The sequence below is a fragment of the Triticum urartu genome, chromosome 3 (assembly GCF_003073215.2).
Source record: "Triticum urartu cultivar G1812 chromosome 3, Tu2.1, whole genome shotgun sequence".
NCBI lineage: Eukaryota > Viridiplantae > Streptophyta > Magnoliopsida > Poales > Poaceae > Triticum > Triticum urartu.
Genome location: NC_053024.1, coordinates 642,571,327 through 642,598,084, shown reverse-complemented (window position 1 = coordinate 642,598,084; position 26,758 = coordinate 642,571,327). Strand labels below are relative to the sequence as shown.

The window sequence follows — 26,758 nt, the reverse complement described above, 5'->3', positions numbered from 1 at the left end:
TCTTAGCCGTGTGCGGTGCCCCCTTCCACCATAATCCTCGATAATATTGTAGCGGTGCTTAGGAGAAGCCCTGCGACGGTAGTACATCAAGATCGTCACCACGCCGTCGTGCTGACGGAACTCTTCCCCGACACTTTGCTGGATCGGAGTCCGGGGATCGTCATCGAGCTGAACGTGTACTAGAACTCGGAGGTGCCGTAGTTTCGGTGCTTGATCGGTCGAGACGTGAAGACGTACGACTACATCAACCGCGTTGTGCTAATGCTTCCGCTGTCGATCTACAAGGGTACGTAGATCACACTCTCCCCTCCCGTTGCTATGCATCACCATGATTTTGCGTGTGCGTAGGAAATTTTTTTGAAATTACTACGTTCCCCAACACTTACTACAAAGCATATTTCAGAACGACTTGAACTAAACTGCAAGGTAAATGACTCTCAACACATGTTTAAGAAGATCCGTTGGACAATACAGGAAACACTCTACGATCTTAAAGGAGAAGTCAATGCAGAAGCAGATCCATGCCGCCAGCAGAAGAACCAAAGCGCAGATCAGTAGTGCAGATACTTTGGCAAAAAGGTGAAAACATCCAGGCACTTTGATCACAACGTCCCCGATGGAGTTCACTTCATTAGCATGCGCATACCCCTGAGAAGCATCCTATCTTCTTCATTAAGCTCGTCCTCGTACACACCATCAAGGTAGCGGGAAGGATCACAGTAGTCATCGTAATCTTCCGAGTCAAGCTCATAGTCAGAACCAAATCCCGTATAATCAGCCGAAAAGGACCCTGAATCCGCCCAGATAGGCTCCTGCACCTCGAAGTCATAATCATCAGTTGAGTCATTGGGAAGCCTCACTGGGCTTATCCTAGCACACTTTGAGCGCGGCGCGCCATCCATGTCAATGTTGAAGCAATAACGAATGTCAAGGGACTCCAGGTGGCGGTAATTGTCCAGGATAGCTGCCAGTCCTTTATTGGTGAGGCAATTGCCAAACAGCTGCAAAGACCGCAACTCGTGCATAGTTGCAATCCCCAGGGCTTCGTCGTCCTTGTCATACCCACTGGCTTCAAAATCGTAGAACACGTCCTTACTCAGTCTGAAGCGCTTCAGTTGTGGGCATGCCCTGCCAACAACCCCAAACACGCCACTCTCACCCACATTTGCAAACAAAGAAAGCTCAAGCTCCTCAAGCAAAGGGAACTTCACTATCGCCTCTTCAAGTCCTTCAACATCAAAATTATAGCAAGAAATGAGGCGAAGACTCTTGAGAGATGGTGCCCTGCAAATATAGCACTTGGATCCCAGTAACCAATAAATATGCCATGCATATAGAAGACATAAGCACACTGTATAAAACAGGTAGCTAGAGCAAATGTTTTGACAGACTTGCGTAGCACAAATAGAACATCTCATAAATTCAGATAACTGCATAGGAATACATCATAGGACATAGGTACAGACATAAAAAGCAGTTGAGCGAGAATTTACTTAATGATTAGTGGTTGGATTTGACAGAAATTTCAGGGATGCTAACTTGTTGATGCCTGCAATTGAAGGTTGCAAATTCTGCACTCTAGCATATGAAATCAATTGAGTTCGTTCTGTTGAACGATTAACATAATTCAAATCACTGCCAATTCGACCATTTCACCAGCAAATGCTCAGATGCCCAAAAACGCTAACTCCCAACTGTACTTTGTTTCAAACTAAACCTAAGAATACTTCCCCGTTGTATCAAGAAACCAATATATGAAGAACACGGCTGAGATCGTCATTGCCAGAGGAATGCATAGGCTGACGACAAGACATCAATATTTGGTTGGACAGAAACTCTGCATTCATTTTGAATGGGGTGGGCACAGAGGAATAGATGCATGTGCATGTCGTAGGGCATATAATTTACCCGTGTGAAGATAAGTAGATCATCGATTATCTGAGGGTGGCTAAATGTTGTGATAAAAAAAATCAGCAGAGTAAAACTTGAGGCAATGTCATAATCATCCGTTTATTGGAAAGTTCCCATGGTTTAACCATACATCCACATGTTCTTCTATTTGTAAGTCACCCATCCCTTCTTACTTGCCAATTAAGTAACACCAAATTTTAAAAAGCTGCAGAGAAAATGAAGGCAATATGGTGTACTGAGCAATGCATAATGGCAAGTTTTCCTCTAGCGCACTTTGTCTTGCGAAACAAAGATAAGAAAGCTTACAGTCTTCATTGAAATATATACAAATTCAAGAAAATAACTTATGTTATAAGTCTAAACATTGGTTAGCTTCAAACTTCTGTTGTCTCTGTTCTCTGGGCTGGTTTATGTGGTGGTTAGTGTGTCAGGCGGCTGACATTGTAATGCTATGATTTCACTAATACTAGAAATTTGGGGGAACCCTGTTTAAAGAAGTCTAAAAACATGATAAAGTGTAATACGAAAGAGGATCTATAAGCATCAAATCAGGACATAATTTCTAGTTGCCTCCCATGCGACCACCTTGTGTGCGGCTGTATCTTCAACAACCAAGAACCGAACGAAAGCCCCTAAAATTTGGGGGTTTGAGGGTTTGTGTGCGTGCGTGCGTGCGTGTGTGCGTGTGTGTGTTTGTGTGGGTTTGGCGCCGCGCCAAGAGTAGCACACCTGGCCGGGTCCCATCAGGATGTCGACGTGGTCGAGCTTGTGGAGGATGGCCGAGATCGCGTCCAGCGGCAGCTCCGCCCAGTTCCTCGTCTCCTCCGCCGGCACCGGCGCCGTAGGCGGATGGAGGCCGCGTCTTCCGTCGCACTCGCCTGGACGAGGAGGAAGAGGGCATCGCGCTGGGCGGCTGGAGAGGGTTAGGGTTCGGGGGAGGAAGGCGCGGGAATGGTGGACAGTTTTTTTCTAGGGGGAGAACGATGGACAGTTTTTGGGAGGAGCGATGCCGAACGGAGAAGAAACCCGGGCAATAGAAAGGTGCGAGGCTCGTGGGCCTACGGGCCCAATAGGAGCCTCGAGAGCATTTTCACGATCAGGAAAGCGCGGCCTCTTTTCCCCTGAAACAGAAAAAACAAACTAAAGCGTGGCCTCTTTTCTGGAAATCTTCCCAGGTTGCGACGAATGGCGCGCTGCATGTGCGCCACTTATCGTAACCAGGGAGTTTTTCTTTTTTTTCGTAGATTCGTTTATTCAAAACATTTTATCTCTCAAATTGTGCGTCCAAATCTCGAACCGTTTCATCGTTGAATTCCTCGTGTCGAGATTTTCAAAACTAGATTCCATGTTGATAGGTTTTGACGAACTTTTTTTTCAAAAAAAATTCAGACGTAAAAACCGAACCAGGAGCACGAGTTTTTCCCGTTTCCGAAAGAGTCACGCCCGTGCCCTCGTGAAAAGCACAACCGTGCCTCTCGCGGAAGCAAAACCATACCTCTCGTGGAAGGAAAAAACAGAAAACGTATTTTTTTCGTTTCCGAGAGGCACGGCCATGACTCTCGTGAAAGCACAACCGTGCCTCTCGCGGAAGCAAAACTGTGCCTCTCGGAAAAGAAAAAAAACAGAAAACGCATTTTTTTCTGTTTTCGAAAGGCATGGCCGCGACTCTCGCAAAAGCACAACCGTGCCATTTGTGAAAGCAAAACCGTGACTCTCGTGAAAGAAAAAAAAAATGCTTTTTTCACGCAAAAAAAATTTCAATTTTTTTACCCAAAAGCTAAGGAAGGCCGGTGGAAACCAAAACGTCAAAAAAACCCTGGAAAAAACCGTTTAAAAAAATGAAAACTTTGCGAAAAAAATTCAAAAAGAGCGCCCAGAGCGAGACATGTGGCGGGCGGCGGAGAGCATGCCAAGTGACGCTAATCGTTGTATTGGACGCATCGTTGTGGGATCGAGTGCAAACGCACAGGAATCGAGCGGGATCGAGTGCACTGGACCGGCCCAGTTAAGTGATCTATTACGTTTGGTTTTAGGAACCTTCTAGCATGTACCTGTGTGGTTTTATCGGATTTGGGAACCTTTCAGAGGGTTCACTAAACCGTTTTGTTACTGTATATTTTTCCTATTTTTAAATTTTTTACTTTTGTTTTTCATTTTTATTTTATTTTTTTCCCTTTTCTGTTTCTCTTTTTACTTTTTTACCTTTTTATTTTCTTTTCAACAAATGTGCATAAATTTAAAAAATGTTCGCAATTTAAATTTTTGTTCACAAATTCCGACAATTTTGGGGAACGTCAAAAAATGTTTCCATTTTCAAAATTTTGTTTGAAAAATTCAAAAATGTTCATGTTTTGCTAATTTGTTCACATATTCAAAAAATGTTCAGAAACTTTCAAAAATGTTCCCACTTTCTAATTTTGTTCACGAATTTGAAAAGTGTTCATGTTTTGAAAAAAAACTGAAATTTAAAAAGTTTTGGGAATTTAAAAAATGTTCGCATTTTTTTGTCCACAGATTTAAAAATGTTTGGGAAATTCAAATAATGTTTCAGCTTTCCAATTTTGTTTACAAATTCATAAAATGTTCACGTTTTCAAATTTTGTTCACAAATACAAAAAATGTTCACGTTTCTGAAAAATTGTTCGTTAATTTTAAGAAAGTTCACACTTTCAAATATTTTCCTGTTTTTCAAAAAAATGTTCATATTTCTGAAAAATGTTCACCAATTCATGCAGTGTTTATTCATTCAATTTTGTTCCTGTTTCTTCAAAAAATCTTCGTGTTGTAGAATTATCTTTTTTGCAAAAATGTCAAGTTCAATTTTTTTAAAATAAGTTGAAATCTATCGCGGTTGACAATTCATATAAACTCGGATGCCATCTTAGACATGAAGTTGCAGGTAGTACAGTGGCTAGCGATGTAATAAGTTGTTGCAATGTCGTGGGTTTGATACCTTGCACACACTTAATTTTTTCTGGAATTATCACATGTGTTCGGTCGTAGTTCGCTCTAAGCTGGGCCTGCCCAGTCTAGCGACCCCCTGACCCCCCCCCCCCCCCATGCGTGCGCGTTTGTTGGACGCAACACGCATCACATAGGAGGTCCCCTCTTTTTCCCTGAAACAGAAAAAACTAAAGTGTGACCTCTTTCTCTCTCTCTACAACCCTTCTCGTTTTTCTGTGGGAAAACTTCTGATATATTCATCATCAATCATGACAGTGCAATGAATACTAGAAATAATAAAAATTGCATTCAGATTCGTATACCACCTACCAACGACTCCAAGCACTGAAGTGAGCGAAGGCGCGCCGCCGTCATCGCCCCTCCCCCAGCGAAGCCCAACAAAACTTGTCATAGTACACAGTCGAAAAGTCGTCGTGCTAAAGTCCTATAGCATCAGTGCACCAGAGCCGCAACCACCGTTGTTGAAGAGAATCATTGATCGAGAAGATCCAACCTGTAGACACACGAAGACACCCGAACAAAGACCGAATCCATGTGAATACACCGAAGACAAATGACGACCGATACCCACGAGATCCATCGGAGACAAACCTACACATGTCCTCCAACGACGCTAGAAGCACCACCGGGACATGGGCTGGGCAGGGAGAACCTTATTTCATCTTTATAGAGTCGTGGTCGCCTCGTCTATGTGAGCAGAACACAAACCCTATGAAAACTCAAAAAAGCATAAAAAACGAAGCCCTCCCACCGACAAGCTCCGAGATCGACCACGCCACCATGGCCCTAAGGCTACAGAAGACGAGGCAGACCGACGCCAGTGACGGCGCGAGGCAGGAGAAACCCTAGTAGCAGTTGGGTGCAGTCTTTTCTCGTTGGGAGCTCACCACCCACATATAGAGCCGACCCATTAGCTCACCACCCGTGCGCTTCTCAGGTTCGCTCGCATCGCTCTCACTCGTTGTTCCATGTAGTGGTTTTAGCCCTTTTATTTTTGTTTTCTTTTTTTTTTCTGATTTTTTTGTTTCTCCACCAGTTTTACTTCTCTGTTTTCTTTCTTTTTCTTTGTTATTATCTTTCTCGATTTTCTTTGTTTTGTTCTTGGTTTTAATTATTTTAATTCATTTCCATTGGTTTCCTTTTTGGTTTATTTGTTTTATTGGTTTTCATTATTATTCGCATTTTTGTTTATTTCTTGGTTTTCAACTTTTTTTTGCTTTGTTTCCGTATCGGTTTTAACTATTTTTCATTCTTTTTGAACTTGTTCCTTTGTTTTTGTTTCTTTTTTTTGGTTTATTTTGTTTCTTTTTCGTCTTTCATTGTTTTTTTTTGTTTTTCTTTGTTTCTATTCGTTCTAAGTTTTTTCTATACATCAAGAAGATCATGATAATACACGTTTAACTTTTTCAAATACAAGTTTAACATTTTTAATACATGTAAAATTTTCTATACATATTTGATATTTTCAAATGCTTCATTAACATTTTTACCAGATAAACATTTTCTTATATATTTTTGATATTTTTTATACACATTTAAACTTTTTCACATGCTTGATTAACATTTTTGAAATACTTATTTCACATTTGAACAAATGATTTACTAACATTTTTAAATAGAATAGATGATAAACTTTTTTCACACAGATTATATTATTTATACATTTTTTGTATACATGAAAAATAGATTCTTTGTACTCATTTAACATTTTTCCAATACGTGGTCAACATTTTTTGTACACATTTTAACATTTTTAAACGCATGATTAAGATTTTTCAAATACAAGATTAACATTTATTAATACATGATCAACTTTTTTATACACATTTAAAAAAATTCATATGCTTGATTAAATTTTTCCAAACGCTTGTTTAATATTTATTCAAATGTTTGACTAACATTTTTAAATAGATGATCAACTTCTTTCACCCAAATTCTATATTTTCGTATACATAAAAAAAATCTTTATAGACATTTAACATTTTTCATATACAAGTTTAACATTTTCTGGATACATTGTCAATATTTTTCGCAATGTTTTTAAATTCTTGATTACTATTTTTCAACTACAAGATTAACATTTTTTAATACATAGTCAACATTTTTTATACACAATTTAAACATTTTTATGCACATTTTTGAAGAACTCTGGTGACTATTGCAAATCTACAAATTTACTTGAAGTATGTGTTTGGATTGCTCTCACCGACAAATAAAATGCAATACATTCTTAGAGCAGATATAAATAGAAAGTGCATGTCGACAGAATTTATTTGTACTAACTATTAATTTGTGCCAAATCCCAAGGACAGTCAATTTATGATAACTTCAAATAAACTACAAATTAAAACCATACAAACTAGGACTAGCCCTTGATGAAACTTTTTGATGAACAAAAGCATGCACCCAACAGAGGGCGAGCCTTGAACATGGGTCAACAAGCTGCACATATTGTAGCCCACTCTAGCTAGACAACTACTTGATGCCTGTTCTTCAACCTGAAAACCGAATACATGTGCAAAACACGAGGGCATGACCATTAAAGAAATATTGTAAATGTAAAAGAGAAACAAAGGTAAGGAATCCCGAATATAAATGTTGTTTGTTTACCATTCACTCCACCATTCAGTTTTTATGTCTATAAAAATATGAGGGTGTGGGCACACAGATGCGTGGGAATATATGTAGGACTTTGAAGTAGATGTGTCTAGAGGGGGGTGATTAGACACTTAATGCTAAAGTTGCAATTTTTAAGCCTTTTCGGTTTAAGTGGAGTTTAGGCACAATTTCAACATTCACAATACATATCAAGCAAGCATGCAAAGAGTATATAGGCAGCGGAAAGTAAAGCATGCAACTTGCAAGAATGTAAAGGGAAGGGTTTGAAGAATTCAAACGCAATTGGAGACACGGATGTTTTTCCCGTGGTTCGGATAGGTGGTGCTATCCTACATCCACGTTGATGGAGACTTCAACCCACGAAGGGTAACGGTTGCGTGAGTCCACGGAGGGCTCCACCCACGAAGGGTTCACGAAGAAGCAACCTTGTCTATCCCACCATGGCCATCGCCCACGAAGGACTTGCCTCACTAGCGGTAGATCTTCACGAAGTAGGCGATCTCCTTGCCCTTACAAACTCCTTGGTTCAACTCCACAATCTTGTCGGAGGCTCCCAAGTGACACCTAGTCAATCTAGGAGACACCACTCTCCAAGAAGTAACAAATGGTGTGTTGATGATGAACTCCTTGCTCTTGTGCTTCAAACGATAGTCTCCCCAATACTCAACTCTCTCTCACAGGATTTGGATTTGGTGGAAAGAAGATTTGAGTGGAAAGCAACTTGGGGAAGGCTAAAGATCAAGATTCATGTGGTAGGAATGGAATATCTTGGCCTCAACACATGAGTAGGTGGTTGTCTCTCAGAACATATGAGTTGGAAGTGTAGATGTGTTCTGATGGCTCTCTCCACGAGTGAAGAGGAGGTGGAGGGGTATATATAGCCTCCACACAAAATCCAACCGTTACACACAATTTACCAATCTCGGTGGGACCGAATCAACAAACTCGGTCGGACCGAAATAGTAAACCTAGTGACCGTTAGAGATTTTCGGTGGGACTGACATGCAACTCGGTAGGACCGATATGGTTAGGGTTAGGGCATAACGTAATCTCGGTGAGACCGATTACACAAACTCGGTGAGACCGATTTGGTAATAAGCTAACCAGAGGGTTGGTCAGGCAAACTCGGTGGGACCGATTACACAAACTCGGTGAGACCGATTTTGGTAATGAGCATACACAGTGAGTTTGCATTGTAACCTCGGTAGTACCGGTTGCACAAGATCGGTGAGACCGATTTTGGCAATGGACATACACAGTGAGATTACAATCCCATCTCGGTGAGACCGAGATCCCTATCGGTAGAACCGATTTGCTAGGGTTTGGCAATGGCTATGACAAGTGAAACTCGATGGCGCCGGATAGAAATAATCGGTAGGTCCGAGTTTGGCTTAGGTTTAGGTCATATGTGGAAGTGGGAAAGTAGCTGAGGATTTTGGAGCATATCATTAAGAACTTGAAGCAAGAGGCTCATTAAGCAACACCTCATCCCTCCTTGATAGTATTGGCTTTCCTATGGACTCAATGTGATCTTGGATCACTAAAATGTAAAATCAAGAGTCTTGAGCTTTAAGCTTTAGCCAATCCTTTGTCCTTAGCATCTTGGAGAATTTCCCACAACCTTTAGTCCATGCCACTCCATTGTTGAACTTATCTGAAACATACTAGATAGAAACGTTAGTCCAACAAGAGATATGTTGTCATTAATTACCAAAACCACCTGGGGAGCACTTGTGCTTTCAATCTCCCCCTTTTTGGTAATTGATGGCAACATACATCAAAGCTTTAGATAAAGATATAAAGAACAGCAAGTAAAGCTTTGGAAGGACATGTAACAAGCATAAGCTCCCCCTACATGTATGCACTCATGTAAATGTGAAATATAGAGGCATGTGAGAGCATAACCATGACAGAGTAGGCAATGTGTTACATGTATCTTGGCCATATGCATCAGAGCAAAAGATTATCAAGGAAAATACCTTCATGCTCACGAGTCCTTCTTGCAAACAGTATGTACATAAGCAAGAATTCCTCATACTCATGATTTTGATGCATACACTTACCTTGTAGTCTTTAGCTGGCTTAGGATGGAATGAACCTGCACAAACAAGGTTAGATAACAGAGGTACATCCACTAGCCAGAGCAAACCAAAGAAGCCACAAGAGAACCAAGACTGGGATGACATGTAGAGAGTGAGTACAAGGTACCACACTGGATTCAACATGTCCCCAAGAGTAAAGATATGCAATGAATTTGACTGATTTCTTTCCCTTAGGTGTCTTGCTCCCCCTGAATCTTACATGGGATATTGGGAGAAGATAGGGAACAGAAAATCAGAGCTGAAAGATACAAATGGATAGAACTTAATGCAAATAAGCACATATGAACATGTCTTTCCCCCAAAAAGACATGTGACATCTCTCCTCTTGAACATCAAGCATCTGGGGATCCTTGAGTATTCTCTCCCCCTGGAAATCTCTTTCTCCCCCTTAATACTTTCTCCCTTGTAGGTGATAAGCTTTGATGTGATCTCTCTCTTCCCCTTTGACATCAATTTCCAAGAAGGGCTTTCTGGAATCCGTCGTATAGGTTTGGTCCTTGAGACTCAGCACAAAGCAATGGATAAAATTGTGATGCTTGTAGAGGACAAGATTCATTGAGTAGAGCTGGATCAGAAGAAATATAGAACAAGTGGCAAACTGTTTTTCCTGTTGTGAAGTCGGTGGCACCGAGTGGCATGTTCCGGTGATTCAGTTGGACCGAAAACTACAAGTCGGTGAAACCGAGTTCAACACAGAGAAAAACACTTGTCACCTCAGCTCACTAAACATGTAGGATCTCACAAAGATTTGCAATGAATTGAATGCAGAAAATGCAGAACAAAAACAAAAAGAAAAGAGAAGAAACTGAAAGATCTAGATGAAGTTTTTTTTGAAAAAGAGAAAGAAGATAAATATGCATGAGACAAATGCAATAACACAGAAAAGAACACAAGAGAACTTCATCTAGAGTTGGGCGGTGACATAGTCACCTATGTTAGAGTATATTCACTTAGGAGTCAAGTGAGAACACTTGACCATAGGTCATACTCATCGTTTAAGCTCAAAATGGGGTTACCATTTTTCGTTTAAGAAACTTGATGTATTCACATCTTGTTGAGTTGCTTTGAATCATGACTTGGAGTAAAGCTTCTCTAAGATGGAATAACATACCTTGGGTGGTGGTGTGGGTCTTGCTCATGTAGTTGAACTTGTGTGGGTGCTCAAGGTTGATGTAGCTCATCAAGAGTTGGGAGCACCACTTGGAGTTAGAGTTCATCTACCTACATGGGTTAGTTCTTGCAAGGAAGAGCACTTGTGTATCCAAAAATGACAATCATGAAGCTCAACATAGAATTTGTCAAAGGATATGTTTGAATGGTTTTGTGCTTCCTTGTCTTCAACCACCATTGTGTAGAGACTTGGTGATGTAGAGATTGCTCAAGATGTGAGTGAGTTGCAATCTCATAGAATTAGATTCAGCCAAGTACCTACATGAGTTAGATAACATGCAAGGTACAAATATATCCAAGACATAAGATAGTCATCATAAGAGATATATCATGGATTAGTCATAAGCTCATGTCTTGCATGAATCCAATGGAGTTCCTACTCCAAGTTCGAAGCATCAATAATGTTCAATTCACCTCTCAACCTGAAAAATACTTTCTCATCAAGAGGTTTAGTAAATATATCCGCTAATTGCTTATCGGTGCGAACATGCTTAAGATCAATGTCACCCTTAGCAACATGGTCTCGAATGAAATGATGACGAATTTCAATATGCTTAGTTCGAGAATGTTGTACAGGATTATGACCAATTTGTTGGAAATATACCCTAGAGGCAATAATAAAAGCATTATTATTATATTTTCTTGTTCATGATAATTGTCTTTATTCATGCTATAATTGTGTTATCCGAAAATCGTAATACATGTGTGAATAACAGACACCAACATGTCCCTAGTAAGCCTCTAGTTGACTAGCTCGTTGATCAATAGATAGTCATGGTTTCCTGACTATGGACATTGGATGTCATTGATAACGAGATCACATCATTAGGAGAATGATGTGACAAGACCCAATCCTAAACATAGCACAAGATCGTATAGTTCGTTTGCTAGAGTTTTCCAATGTCAAAGTATCTTTTCCTTAGACCATGAGATCGTGTAACTCCCGGATACCGTAGGAGTGCTTTGGGTATACCAAACGTCACAACGTAACTGGGTGACTATAAAGGTAGACTACGGGTATCTCCGAAAGTGTCTGTTGGGTGACATGGATCAAGACTGGGATTTGTCACTCCGTATGACGGAGAGGTATCGCTGGGCCCACTCGGTAATGCATCATCATTATGAGCTCAAGGTGACCAAGTGGTTGATCACGGGATCATGCGTTACGGTACGAGTAAAGTGACTTGCCGGTAACGAGATTGAACAAGGTATTGGGATACCGACGATCGAGTCTCGGGCAAGTAACATACCGATTGACAAAGGGAATTGTATACGGGGTTGATTAATCCTCGACATCGTGGTTCATCCGATGAGATCATCGTGGAGCATGTGGGAGCAACATGGGTATCCAGATCCCGCTGTTGGTTATTGACCGGAGAGTCGTCTCGGTCATGTCTGCTTGTCTCCCGAACCCGTAGGGTCTACCACTTAAGGTTCAGTGACGCTGGGGTTGTGAAGATATGTATATGCAGTAACCCGAATATTGTTCGGAGTCCGGATGAGATCCCGGACGTCACGAGGAGTTCCGGAATGGTCCGGAGGTAAAGAATTATATATAGGAAGTGCTGTTTCGGGCATCGGGACAAGTTTCGGGGTTATCGGTATTGTACCGGGACCACCGGAAGGGTCCCGGGGGTCCACCGGGTGGGGCCACCTATCCCGGAGGGCCCCATGGGCTGAAATAGGAGGGAACCAGCCCATAGTGGGCTGGGGCGCCAGCCCCTATAGGCCCATGCGCCTAGGGTTTCCACCATGGAAGAGTCCATGTGGTGGAAGGCACCCCTAGGTGCCTTGGGGGGGAGGGAAACCTCCCCTTGGCCGCCGCCCCCCCTAGTAGATCTCATCTACTAGGGCCGGCGCCCCCCTGGCACCCCTATATATAGTGGGGGGAGAGGAGGGATTTCACACCAGCCCCTGGCGCCTCCATCTCCCCCGTTACGTCTCTCCCTCGTAGTCTTGGCGAAGCCCTGCTTCTGTGACGCCCTGCATCCACCACCACGCCGTCGTGCTGCTGGATCTTCATCAACCTCTCCTCCCCCCTTGCTGGATCAAGAAGGAGGAGACGTCTCCCGTCCCGTACGTGTGTTGAACGCGGAGGTGCCGTCCGTTCGGCGCTGGTCATCGGTGATTTGGATCACGTCGAGTACGACTACATCATCACCGTTCTTTTGAACGCTTCCGTGCGCCATCTACAAAGGTATGTAGATGCATCCGATGACTCGTTGCTAGATGAACTCCTAGATGATCTTGGTGAAACGAGTAGGAAAATTTTTGTTTTCTGCAACGTTCTCCAACAGTGGCATCAATGAGCTAGGTCTATGCGTAGTTCTTCTTGCGCGAGTAGAACACAATTTGTTGTGGGCGTAGATTTGTCAACTTTCTTGCCGCTACTAGTCTTTTCTTGCTTCAGCGGTATTGTGGGATGAAGCGGCCCGGACCAACCTTACACGTACGCTTACGTGAGACCGGTTCCACCGACTAACATGCACTAGTTGCATAAGGTGGCTGGCGGGTGTCTGTCTCTCCCACTTTAGTTGGAGCGGATTCGATGAACAAGGGTCCTTATGAAGGGTAAATAGAAGTTGACAAATCACGTTGTGGCTTTAACGTAGGTAAGAAGCGTTCTTGCTAGAACCCTAATTCAGCCACGTAAAACTTGCAACAACAATTAGAGGACGTCTAACTTGTTTTTGCAGCAAGTGGTTTGTGATATGATATGGCCAAAGTTGTGATGAATGATGAATGATCTATATGTGATGTATGAGATGTTCATGCTATTGTAATAGGAATCACGACTTGCATGTCGATGAGTATGACAACCGGCAGGAGCCATAGGAGTTGTCTTTATTCTTTTATATGACCTGCGTGTCATCGAGAAACGCCATGTAAATTACTTTACTTTATTGCTAAACGCGTTAGCCATAGTAGTAGAAGTAATAGTTGGCGAGCAACTTCATGGAGACACGATGGGAGATCATGATGATGATCATGGTGTCAAGCCGGTGACAAGATGATCATGGAGCCCCAAGATGGAGATCAAAGGAGCTATGTGATATTGGCCATATCATGTCACTGTTTATTATTTGATTGCATGAGATGTTTATCATGTTTTGCATCTTGTTTACTTAGAACGACGGTAGTAAATAAGATGATCCCTCAAAATAATTTCAAGAAGTGTTCCCCCTAACTGTGCACCATTGCGACAGTTCGCTGTTTCAAAACCACCACGTGATGATCGGGTGTGATAGATTCTAACGTTCACATACAACGGGTGTAAGACAGATTTACACATGCAAACACTTAGATGTGTATAGGCCTCGGAATACAGAAGACCGAAAGGTCGAGCATGAGTCGTATAGAAGATAAGATCAACATGAAGATGTTCACCGACGTTGACTAGTCCGTCTCACGTGATGATCGGACACGGCCTAGTTGACTCAGATCATGTTATACTTAGATGACTAGAAGAGGGATGTCTATCTAAGTGGGAGTTCATTATAATTTGATTAGATGAACTTAATTATCATGAACTTAGTCTAAATCTTTACAATATCTTGTAGATCAAATGGCAACGTAGTCCCTCACTTCAACGCGTTCCTAGAGAAAAACCAAGCTGAAAGAGATGGCAGCACTATAACGGACTGGGTCGGAACCTGAGGATCATCCTCATAAGCTGCCAAGAAAGATTATGTCCTACAAGCCACCGCTAGTGAAGCTCCCGTCCACAGAACCAAGACGTTAATGAACGCTTGGCAGACATGTGCTGATGATTACTCCCTCATTCAGTGCGGCATGCTTTATAGCTTAGAACCGGGGATCCACAAGCGTTTTGAGAGACACTGAGCATATGAGATGTTCGAAGAGCTGAAAATGGTTTTTCAAGCTCATGCCCGGGTCGAGAGATATGAAGTCTCCGAAAAGTTCTTCAGCTGTAAGATGGAGGAAAATAGTTCTGTCAGTGAGCACATACTCAAAATGTCTGGGTTGCATAACCGCTTGACTCAGCTGGGAGTTAATCTCCCAGATGACGCGGTCATTGACAGAATCCTTCAGTCGCTTCCACCGAGCTACAAGAGCTTTGTGATGAACTTCAATATGCAGGGGATGGAAAAGACCTTTCCTGAAGTTTTTGCAATGCTGAAATCAGCAGAGGTAGAAGTCAAAAAGGAACATCAAAGTGTTGATGGTGAATAAAACCACTAAGTTCAAGAAGGGCAAGGGTAAAAGAACTTCAAGAAGGACGGCAGGAAGTTGCCGCGCCCGGCAAGCAAGCTGCTGGGAAGAAGCAAAGTATGGACCCAAGCCGAGACGGAGTGCTTTTATTGCAAAGGGAAGGGTCACTGGAAGCGGAACTGCCCCAAATACTTAGCGGACAAGAAGGCCGGCAAAACAAAAGGTATATGTGATATACATGTAATTGATGTGTACCTTACCAGTACTCGTAAGTAACTCCTGGGTATTTGATACCGGTGCCGTTGCTCATATTGTAACTCACAGCAGGAGCTGCAGAATAAACAGAGACTGGTAAAGGACGAGGTGACGATGCGCGTCGGGAATGGTTCCAAGGTCGATGTGATCGCCGTCGGCACGCTACCTCTACATTTACCTACGGGATTAGTTATAAACCTCAATAATTGTTATTTCGTGCCAAGTTTGAGCATGAACATTGTATCAGGATCTCGTTTAATACGAGATGGCTACTCATTTAAATCTGAGAATAATGGTTGTTTCTATTTATATGAGAGATATGTTTTATGGTCATGCTCCGATGGTCAATGGTTTATTCTTAATGAATCTCGAACGTAATATTACACATATTCATAGTATGGATACCAAAAGATGTAAGGTTGATAATGATAGTCCCACATACTTGTGGCACTGCCGCCTTGGTCACATAGGTGTCAAACGCATGAAGAAGCTCCATGCAGATGGACTTTTGGAGTCTCTTGATTATGAATCATTTGACACGTGCGAACCATGCCTCATGGGTAAAATGACCAAGACTCCGTTCTCAGGAACAATGGAGCGAGCAACCAACTTATTGGAAATCATACATACTGATGTGTGCGGTCCAATGAGTGTTGAGGCTCGCGGTGGCTATCGTTATGTTCTCACCCTCACTGATGACTTAAGTAGATATGGGTATGTCTACTTAATGAAACACAAGTCTGAAACCTTTGAAAAGTTCAAGGAATTTCAGAGTGAAGTTGAGAATCAACGTGACAGGAAAATCAAGTTTCTACGATCAGATCGTGGAGGAGAATACTTGAGTCACGAATTTGGCACACACTTAAGAAAATGTGGAATAGTTTCACAACTCACGCCCGCCTGGAACACCTCAGCGTAATGGTGTGTCCGAACGTCGTAATCGTACTTTACTAGATATGGTGCGATCTATGATGTCTCTTACCGACTTACCGCTATCTTTTTGGGGCTATGCTTTAGAGACTGCCGCATTCACTTTAAATAGGGCTCCGTCGAAATCCGTTGAGATGACACCGTTTGAATTATGGTTTGGGAAGAAACCTAAGCTGTCGTTTCTAAAAGTTTGGGGATGCGATGCTTATGTCAGGAAACTTCAACCTGAAAAGCTCGAACCCAAATCGGAAAAATGCGTCTTCATAGGATACCCTAAAGAAACCATTGGGTATATCTTCTACCTCAGATCCGAAGGCAAGATCTTTGTTGCCAAGAATGGATCCTTTCTGGAGAAAGAGTTTCTCTCGAAAGAAGTAAGTGGGAGGAAAGTAGAACTTGATGAAGTATTGCCTCTTGAACCGGAAAATGGCGCAACTCAAGAAAATGTTCCTGAGGCGCCTGCACCGACTAGAGAGGAAGTTATTGATGATGATCAAGATACTTCTGATCAAGCTCCTACTGAAATTCGAAGGTCCACAAGGACACGTTCCGCACCAGAGTGGTACGGCAACCCTGTCTTGGAAATCATGTTGTTAGACAACAGTGAACCTTCGAACTATGAAGAAGCGATGGCAGGCCTGGATTCCGACAAATGGCTAGAAGCCATGAAATCCGAGATAAGATCCATGTATGAAAATGAAGTATGGACTTTGACTGACTTGCCCATTGAACAGCGAGCCATAGAAAATAAATGGATCTTCAAGAAGAAGACATACGCGGATGGTAATGTGACCATCTATAAAGCTCGGCTTGTCGCTAAGGGTTATCGACAAGTTCAAGGAATTGACTACGATGAGACTTTCTCACCGGTAGCGAAGCTAAAGTCCGTCCGAATCATGTTAGCAATTGCCGCATTCTACGATTATGAGATATGGCAAATGGACGTCAAAACGACATTCCTTAATGGTTTCCTTAAGGAAGAGTTGTATATGATGCAGCCGGAAGGTTTTGTCGATCCTAAGAATGCTGACAAGGTGTGCAAGCTCCAACGCTCGATTTATGGGCTGGTGCAAGCATCTCGGAGTTGGAACATTCGCTTTGATGAGATGATCAAAGCGTTTGGGTTTACGCAGACTTATGGAGAAGCCTGCGTTTACAAGAAAGTGAGTGGGAGCTCTGTAGCATTTCTCATATTATATGTAGATGACATACTTTTGATGGGAAATGATATAGAACTCTTGGACAGCATAAAGGCCTACTTGAATAAGAGTTTTTCAATGAAGGACCTTGGAGAAGCTGCTTATATATTAGGCATCAAAATCTATAGAGATAGATCGAGACGCCTCATAGGTCTTTCACAAAGCACATACCTTGATAAGATATTGAAGAAGTTCAATATGGATCAGTCTAAGAAGGGGTTCTTGCCTGTGTTGCAAGGTATGAAATTGAGCTCAGCTCAATGTCCGACCACGGCAGAAGAAATAGAAGAGATGAGTGTCATCCCCTATGCCTCAGCCATAGGTTCTATTATGTATGCCATGCTGTGTACCAGACCTGATGTAAACCTTGCCGTAAGTTTGGTAGGAAGGTACCAAAGTAATCCCGGCAAGGAACACTGGACAGCGGTCAAGAATATTCTGAAGTACCTGAAAAGGACTAAAGAAATGTTTCTCGTTTATGGAGGTGACGAAGAGCTCGTCGTAAAGGGTTACGTCGACGCTAGCTTCGACACAGATCTGGATGACTCTAAGTCACAAACCGGATACGTGTATATTTGAATGGTGGGGCAGTGAGCTGGTGCAGTTGCAAGCAAAGCGTCGTGGCGGGATCTACATGTGAAGCGGAATACATGGCAGCCTCGGAGGCAGCACATGAAGCAATATGGGTGAAGGAGTTCATCACCGACCTAGGAGTCATACCCAATGCGTCGGGGCCGATCAAGCTCTTCTGTGACAACACTGGAGCTATTGCTCTTGCCAAGGAGCCCAGGTTTCACAAGAAGACAAGGCACATCAAGCGTCGCTTCAACTCCATTCATGAAAATGTTCAAGATGGAGACATAGAAATTTGTAAAGTGCACACGGACCTGAATGTAGCAGATCCGTTGACTAAACCTCTCCCTAGAGCAAAACATGATCAACACCAGAATTCCATGGGTGTTCGATTCATCACAATATAACTAGATTATTGACTCTAGTGCAAGTGGGAGACTGTTGGAAATATGCCATAGAGGCAATAATAAAAGCATTATTATTATATTTCCTTGTTCATGATAATTGTCTTTATTCATGCTATAATTGTGTTATCCGGAAATCGTAATACATGTGTGAATAACAGACACCAACATGTCCCTAGTAAGCCTCTAGTTGACTAGCTCGTTGATCAATAGATAGTCATGGTTTCCTGACTATGGACATTGGATGTCATTGATAACGAGATCACATCATTAGGAGAATGATGTGATGGACAAGACCCAATCCTAAACATAGCACAAGATCGTATAGTTCGTTTGCTAGAGTTTTCCAATGTCAAAGTATCTTTTCCTTAGACCATGAGATCGTGTAACTCACGGATACCGTAGGAGTGCTTTGGGTATACCAAACGTCACAACGTAACTGGGTGACTATAAAGGTAGACTACGGGTATCTCCGAAAGTGTCTGTTGGGTGACATGGATCAAGACTGGGATTTGTCACTCCGTATGACAGAGAGGTATCGCTGGGCCCACTCAGTAATGCATCATCATTATGAGCTCAAGGTGACCAAGTGGTTGATCACGGGATCATGCGTTACGGTACGAGTAAAGTGACTTGCCGGTAACGAGATTGAACAAGGTATTGGGATACCGACGATCGAGTCTCGGGCAAGTAACATACCGATTGACAAAGGGAATTGTATACGGGATTGATTAATCCTTGACATCGTGGTTCATCCGATGAGATCATCGTGGAGCATGTGGGAGCCAACATGGGTATCCAGATCCCGCTGTTGGTTATTGACTGGAGAGTCGTCTCGGTCATGTCTGCTTGTCTCCCGAACCCGTAGGGTCTACACACTTAAGGTTCGGTGACGCTAGGGTTGTGAAGATGTGTATATGCAGTAACCCGAATGTTGTTCGGAGTCCCGGATGAGATCCCGGACGTCACGAGGAGTTCCGGAATGGTCCGGAGGTAAAGAATTATATATAGGAAGTGCTGTTTCGGGCATCGGGACAAGTTTCGGGGTTATCGGTATTGTACCGGGACCACCGGAAGGGTCCCGGGGGTCCACCGGGTGGGGCCACCTATCCTGGGGGGCCCCATGGGCTGAAATAGGAGGGAACCCAGCCCATAGTGGGCTGGGGCGCCAGCCCCTATAGGCCCATGCGCCTAGGGTTTCCACCATGGAAGAGTCCATGTGGTGGAAGGCACCCCTAGGTGCCTTGGGGGGGAGGGAAACCTCCCCTTGGCCGCCGCCCCCCCTAGTAGATCTCATCTACTAGGGCCGGCGCCCCCCCCCATGGCACCCCTATATATAGTGGGGGGAGAGGAGGGATTTCAGACCAGCCCCTGGCGCCTCCATCTCCCCCCGTTACGTCTCTCCCTCGTAGTCTTGGCGAAGCCCTGCTTCTGTGACGCCCTGCATCCACCACCACGCCGTCGTGCTGCTGGGTCTTCATCAACCTCTCCTCCCCCCTTGCTGGATCAAGAAGGAGGAGACGTCTCCCGTCCCGTACGTGTGTTGAACGCGGAGGTGTCGTCCGTTCGGCGCTGGTCATCGGTGATTTGGATCACGTCGAGTACGACTACATCATCACCGTTCTTTTGAACGCTTCCGTGCGCCATCTACAAAGGTATGTAGATGCATCCGATGACTCGTTGCTAGATGAACTCCTAGATGATCTTGGTGAAACGAGTAGGAAATTTTTTGTTTTCTGCAACGTTCCCCAACACAATTTTGATAGCACTTTCATTGTCACAAAGCAGTGGAACATGTTTCACATAGATCCCATAATCTTTAAGAGTTTGGGTCATCCAAAGTAATTGAGCACAACATGAACCAGCGGCAATGTATTCCGCTTCGGCGGTGGATAAGGATACCGAGTTTTGTTTCTTGGAAGACCAAGACACAAGAGATCTACCAAGAAATTGACAAGTACCCGAAGTGGACTTTCTATCAACCTTGTCTCCGACATAATCCGAGTCGGAATAGCCAACAAGATCAAAAGAAGACCTCTTAGGATACCAAATGCCAAAGTTTGGTGTATGAATTAAGTATATCACTATCCTTTTCACGGCCTTAAGATGGCATTCTTTAGGAGCAGCTTGATAACGTGCACACATGCACACACTTAGAATAATGTCAGGACGTGAAGCACATAGGTATAACAAAGAACCAATCATAGAGCGATAAACCTTTTGATCAACCGGTTCACCATCTTTGGTCAAATCAAGATGTCCACTAGTAGGCATGGGTGTAGGCATACCTTTGCATTCTTGCATATTGAACTTCTTGAATAAGTCCTTGGTGTACTTCGTTTGAGAGACAAATGTACCTTCCTTAGTTTGCTTGATTTGCAAACCGAGAAAGAATTTGAGTTCACTCATCATAGACATCTCAAACTTCTCTGACATTAGCTTTCCAAACTTTTCACTAAAGAGAGGGTTAGTTGAACCAAATATGATATCATCAACATAAATTTGGCATACAAATAGTTCTCCATTAACCCTTTTAGTAAAAAGAGTAGAATCAATTTTTCCAATTTCAAAACCACTTGCAATAAGGAACTTGGTCAAGCATTTATACCATGCTCTAGGAGCTTGTTTAAGACCATAAAGAGCTTTGTGAAGTTTGTAAACATGATTTGGTTTCTTAGGATTGATAAAGCCGGGAGGTTGTTTGACATAAACTTCCTCCTATATTTCACCATTTAGAAAAGCACTTTTAATGTCCATTTGGTACAAGGTGATATTATGGTGATTAGCATAGGCAAGCAAGATGCGAATGGACTCAAGTCTAGCAACGGGAGCATATGTCTCACCATAGTCCATACCTTCGACTTGTGTGTACCCTTGGGCGACGAGACGTGCTTTGTTGCGAACCACTTGTCCATCTTCATCTTGCTTGTTGCGAAACACCCATTTGGTACCAATGATGTTGTGGTTGTTGTCGGGCTTCTCAACCAATGTCCAAACTTGGTTTCTCTCAAAGTTGTGTAGCTCTTCATGCATAGCGTTTGTCCAATCCGGATCTTCCAATGCTTCTTCAACCTTCGTAGGTTCAATGCTAGAGATGAATGAATAGTTTTCACAAAAGTTAGCTAAACGAGTTTTTGAGCGAGTGATTCTCCCGGTTTGTATATCATTGTAGATTTGCTCGATGGGATGATCTTTGGCAATTCATGCTCGAACTCGTGAGAGCTTTTGCTTGGGTCTTTGTTGAACATCTTCTTCATCTTGTTCTTCTTCTTGGCCTTCTTCATTGTTGACGTTGTCGTTCTCTTGTCGTGGTGGAGAAGGAGGTTGTTGATGTTCGTCTTGATGCATTTCCTCGTCTTCTTCATCTTGGTGTGTCCCACTTGTGGATGCTTCCGTATCAATTCTTGGTTCACCTTGTCGTGAAGTAGAAGCTTCCACTTGGACGGACGAGGTACTCTCCTTCACCTCCGTTGGACGAATTTTGCCAATAGACAAGTCTTGGATTGCTTCTGAAGGGTCTTTGTCTCCTACATCGATTGGCAATTGCTCTACTTGCGAGCCATTAGATTCATCAAACTTCACATCTACCGTCTCTTCAACCTTTTGGGTGAAATTGTTGTAGACACGGTAAGTGTGAGAGTTTGAGCCATAACCAAGTAGAAAACCTTCATGAGATTTAGGAGCAAACTTTGAACGACGATGCTTGTCAAGAATGTAGCACTTTGAGCCGAATACTCGAAAGTATCCAACTTGGGGGTTGTTACCGGTGAGGAGCTCGTATGTAGTCTTGCCGAGTAGCTTGTGAAGATACAAGCGATTTGTTGCATGACAAGCTGTCTCAACCGCTTCTGCCCAAAAGTGCTTCGGCGTCTTGTACTCATCAAGCATCGTTCTCGCCATTTCGATGAGCGTCCGGTTCTTCCTCTCAACAACTCCATTTTGTTGAGGTGTGTACGTAGCCGAGAACTCGTGTGAAATCCCTTCTTCGTCAAGAAAGGTGTCCACATTTGTGTTCTTGAACTCCGTTCCATTGTCACTTTGAACCTTCTTGATCTTCACGTCAAACTGATTTTGGGCCTTTCTAGCGAAGTTTTTGAAGATCTTCTGGACCTGCGACTTGTCATCAAGAAAGAACACCCACGTAAATCTTGAAAAACCATCAACTATAACTAGACCAAAAGAATTTCCACCGAGACTCTTGTAGGCGTTGGGACCAAAAAGATCCATATGAAGTAGCTCGAGTGGCCTCCTTGTGGTCATGATGTTCTTCACGGGATGCCTTCCTCCAACCTGTTTACCTGCTTGACAAGCACTGCAAAGTCTATCCTTATCAAATATGACATCGTTAACTCCAAGGATATGATTTCCTTTAATAAGCTTGTCAAGGTTTCTCATGCCAACGTGACCTAGTCGTCTATGCCACAACCAACCTTTTGAGGATTTAGCAATAAAGCAAGTTTTAGGTTGTGCCTTTTTAGAGAAATCGACAATGTAAAGATCACCTCTACGTATACCGGTAAAGACCATTTTATGATTGTCTCGACGAAACACTTGGCAATCTACCTCAGTACATAGGACATTCAAACCGAAATCAGCAAGTCTAGATACTGAAAGTAAGTTGTAGCCGAGAGATTCAACGAAATCAAGCAAGCATGCAAAGAGTATATAGGCAGCGGAAAGTAAAGCATGCAACTTGCAAGAATGTAAAGGGAAGGGTTTGGAGAATTCAAACGCAATTGGAGACACGGATGTTTTTCCCGTGGTTCAGATAGGTGGTGCTATCCTACATCCACGTTGATGGAGACTTCAACCCATGAAGGGTAACGGTTGCGCGAGTCCACGGAGGGCTCCACCCATGAAGGGTCCACAAAGAAGCAACCTTGTCTATCCCACCATGGCCATCGCCCACGAAGGACTTGCCTCACTAGCGGTAGATCTTCGCGAAGTAGGCGATCTCCTTGCCCTTACAAACTCCTTGGTTCAACTCCACAATCTTGTCGGAGTCTCCCAAGTGACACCTAGCCAATCTAGGAGACACCACTCTCCAAGAAGTAACAAATGGTGTGTTGATGATGAACTCCTTGCTCTTGTGCTTCAAATGATAGTCTCCCCAATACTCAACTCTCTCTCACAGGATTTGGATTTGGTGGAAAGAAGATTTGAGTGGAAAGCAACTTGGGGAAGGCTAGAGATCAAGATTCATGTGGTAGGAATGGAATATCTTGGCCTCAACACATGAGTAGGTGGTTCTCTCTCAGAACATATGAGTTGGAAGTGTAGATGTGTTCTGATGGCTCTCTCCACGAGTGAAGAGGAGGTGGAGGGGTATATATAGCCTCCACACAAAATCCAACCGTTACACACAATTTACCAATCTCGGTGGGACCGAATCAACAAACTCGGTCGGACCGAAATAGTAAACCTAGTGACCGTTAGAGATTTTCGGTGGGACTGACATGCAACTCGGTAGGACCGATATGGTTAGGGTTAGGGCATAACGTAATCTCGGTGAGACCGATTACACAAACTCGGTGAGACTGATTTGGTAATAAGCTAACCAGAGGGTTGGTCAGGCAAACTCGGTGGGACCGATTACACAAACTCGGTGAGACCGATTTTGGTAATGAGCATACACAGTGAGTTTGCATTGTAACCTCGGTAGTACCGATTGCACAAGATCGGTGAGACTGATTTTGGCAATGGACATACCAGTGAGATTACAATCCCATCTCGGTGAGACCGAGATCCCTACCGGTAGAACCGATTTGCTAGGGTTTGGCAATGGCTATGACAAGTGAAACTCGGTGGCGCCGGATAGAAATAATCGGTAGGTCCGAGTTTGGCTTAGGTTTAGGTCATATGTGGAAGTGGGAAAGTAGCTGAGGATTTTGGAGCATATCATTAAGAACTTGAAGCAAGAGGCTCATTAAGCAACACCTCATCCCTCCTTGATAGTATTGGCTTTTCCTATGGACTCAATGTGATCTTGGATCACTAAAATGTAAAATGAAGAGTCTTGAGCTTTAAGCTTTAGCCAATCCTTTGTCCTTAGCATCTTGGAGAATTTCCCACAACCTTTAGTCCATGCCACTCCATTGTTGAACTTATCTGAAACATACTAGATAGAAACATTAGTCCAACAAGAGATATGTTGTCATTAATTACCAAAACCACCTGGGGAGCACTTGTGCTTTCAATATAGCATTTAGAATTAGCTACTAATGGGAATACATGCACAACGAAGCTCTACAATTGGGATGTCAGTGCCACATTTCAACCGCCCTAAACATGTATAGCAATGAAAGCTTGATATTAAGGTTTAACGAAATTTACAAGAATTAACATTTATATCTCTACCTCATGTAGGACCATGCTAATCATAAATGCCAAAAAAACACTCACAAGAGCTAGAGATAGACAAAGCATTCTGCTCAACCATAGGTCTCGAAGATGTTGTATATTTTAGTGCATCTAGTGTTACTTGATGTGACCTCCCGTGAGAGCCTCACAATAATTTTTTAAGCAATATAAGTAGTAGTTTCAGAAAATCAAACTCATGATCCACTCCTTCAAATCCATTGATTTCCAATTCTTCAAGAGCATTCAAGGAGATCGCTTGGGATCTCTAGTTTGTGGACTCACAGGGACAATTTGTTGGGCATTTTTTAAAATATAAGAACATTTTTCTTAAACTCATGAACATTTTTTATTTCCCGAAAGTTTTTCAAAAACATGAACAGTTTTCGAGTATGCGAACATTTTTTGTAAAATCACAAACAGTTTTTGAAATCGAGAAAAAACCTATGATTTCCTGAACATTTTTTAGATTTGAGAACTTTCTATAATCCCAAACTATTTAGAATAGACAAAAGGAAACACAAAAGAAAATGAAAAAACTCAAAATAAAAAAAAGACAGTCGGCGGAACGGGCGTGCTGGGTGAGCGAGGGGTGCGCGCTGCATTTCCTCGAATTCTGTTTCTCGCATTAAGTGAGCCCTATGAGAACTCTCACTACGAGGTCCACCAGTAAAGGTCCGGCCCACTCGCGCACACTTCAAACGAAAATAGGGTAAAAGGGAGCTCTGCGGGGGGGGGGGGGGGGGGTTGGGATTCAAATCGTGGTTGTCGAACCGTGGTTGTGAAGATAAATTTCGACGGTGCTAGCCACCAGGCTAGGGTAGGGATTCTGATCACATAAGCGGGACCTACTTGAGGCGAAGGTAGCCTGAGTTTCATTAGTTTTTTTTGTTTTCTTTATGTTTTTTACAGTGTTTTCTTCATTGTTTGTTTGTTTTTTTCCTCTTCATTGTTTTCTTCTTTCTTCTCCATTCTTTGTTTGGTTTTCTTTTTTATTCTCCATTTTCTGTTTTTCTACTCTTTATTATGTTTTTTTCGTTTTCACTCTACATTTTTGTATATGTCAAAAACATTTTTTGTATACACGTTTTGTCCGAACGCTTATTCAACATTTTCAAATGCTTGTTTGACATTTTAATACTTATTTCAACATTTTTTAAATATTTACTCAGCATTTTTCAAATAAGTGAGCAACATTTTTCAAATACTCATTCAACATTTTTCAAATACTTGTTCAACATATTTAATACTTATTCAACATTTTGAAATACTTGCTCAACATTTTTTAAATACTCGTTCAACATTTTTTGAATTGTGTTTTGAATAGTGTTTTTTGTAATATATGTGTTTCTATGTGTGTGTAGAATATTTTAAAGTATAAAGAAAATTACAATAATAAAGCAAAAATCGAGAACATAAAACAGAAAAAACAGAAAAATAGGTCGCGGCCTCCCGCGTGGCTGGGCCGGTGCATCTGGGCCTCCCCCCGACACGATGGTTCGCCCTCGTCTCGCATAACGCAAGGATAGGTGCCCCCGCGCATTTGCACCCAAGCACGCAGCGCGCCGAATAGGAGCTCCCATATCTCGCTATCGCTGCCCGTATTTGGCGCGTGACGCACTGACGAATGAGCCAGCGCGCACCCCATCCCCTCCTGCGCCCTATTGGGCCGACCCATGATAGCGACTCGACGATGCCCAGTTTTTTTCTTTTTATGCTATTTTTATTTTTCCTTCTTTAAAACAATGCAGAATTTTCAAAGAGTTCTATATTTCAAATGTTCCAGAAATTATAAAATATTCATAGTTGAAAAATTAGTTCATGATTTAAAAAAATGTTTACGTATTGAAAAAGTTTGTGAATTAGAACAAAAGGTTTGTGAGTTAAAAAAATGTTCATTAAGTTTAGAAAACTTTCATCAATTTTAAAAATGTTCATGATTTCAAAAACAAATGTTCATGTATTAAAAAATGTTCACAGTTTCAAAAATTGTCCATGCATTTAAAATATTCAAAACAATGTCCAGGGATTTCAACAAATTATTCTCAATTAAAAAAAATCACAAAATTCCAAAAAGTTTGCTGATTCAAGAACATATTAA

The 26,758-nt window shown here is 42.4% G+C and overlaps 1 protein-coding gene across 1 annotated transcript; it reads right to left on the bottom strand.

The window, feature by feature from the left end:
• Positions 1-409: 409 nt before the first annotated feature.
• On the bottom strand, positions 410-2,897 carry LOC125548944 (putative F-box/LRR-repeat protein 23). The gene is made up of 2 exons (XM_048712458.1): positions 2,641-2,897; positions 410-1,228 (listed from the first exon to the last, which is right to left on the bottom strand). Exons 1-2 carry the CDS (start codon positions 2,810-2,812, stop codon positions 624-626), a joined length of 777 nt encoding a protein of 258 aa, XP_048568415.1. The 5' UTR covers positions 2,813-2,897; the 3' UTR covers positions 410-623.
• Between the last annotated feature and the right edge of the window lie 23,861 nt (positions 2,898-26,758).

Excerpts from the sequence above, each read along its gene's own strand:
- LOC125548944 (XM_048712458.1), bottom strand. The coding sequence starts at position 2,812 with ATGCCCTCTTCCTCCTCGTCCAGGCGAGTGCGACGGAAGACGCGGCCT. Across the intron at positions 1,229-2,640 it reads TCCTGATGGGACCCGGCCAG|GACTTGAAGAGGCGATAGTG; the intron begins GTGTGCTACTCT and ends TTGATGTTGAAG.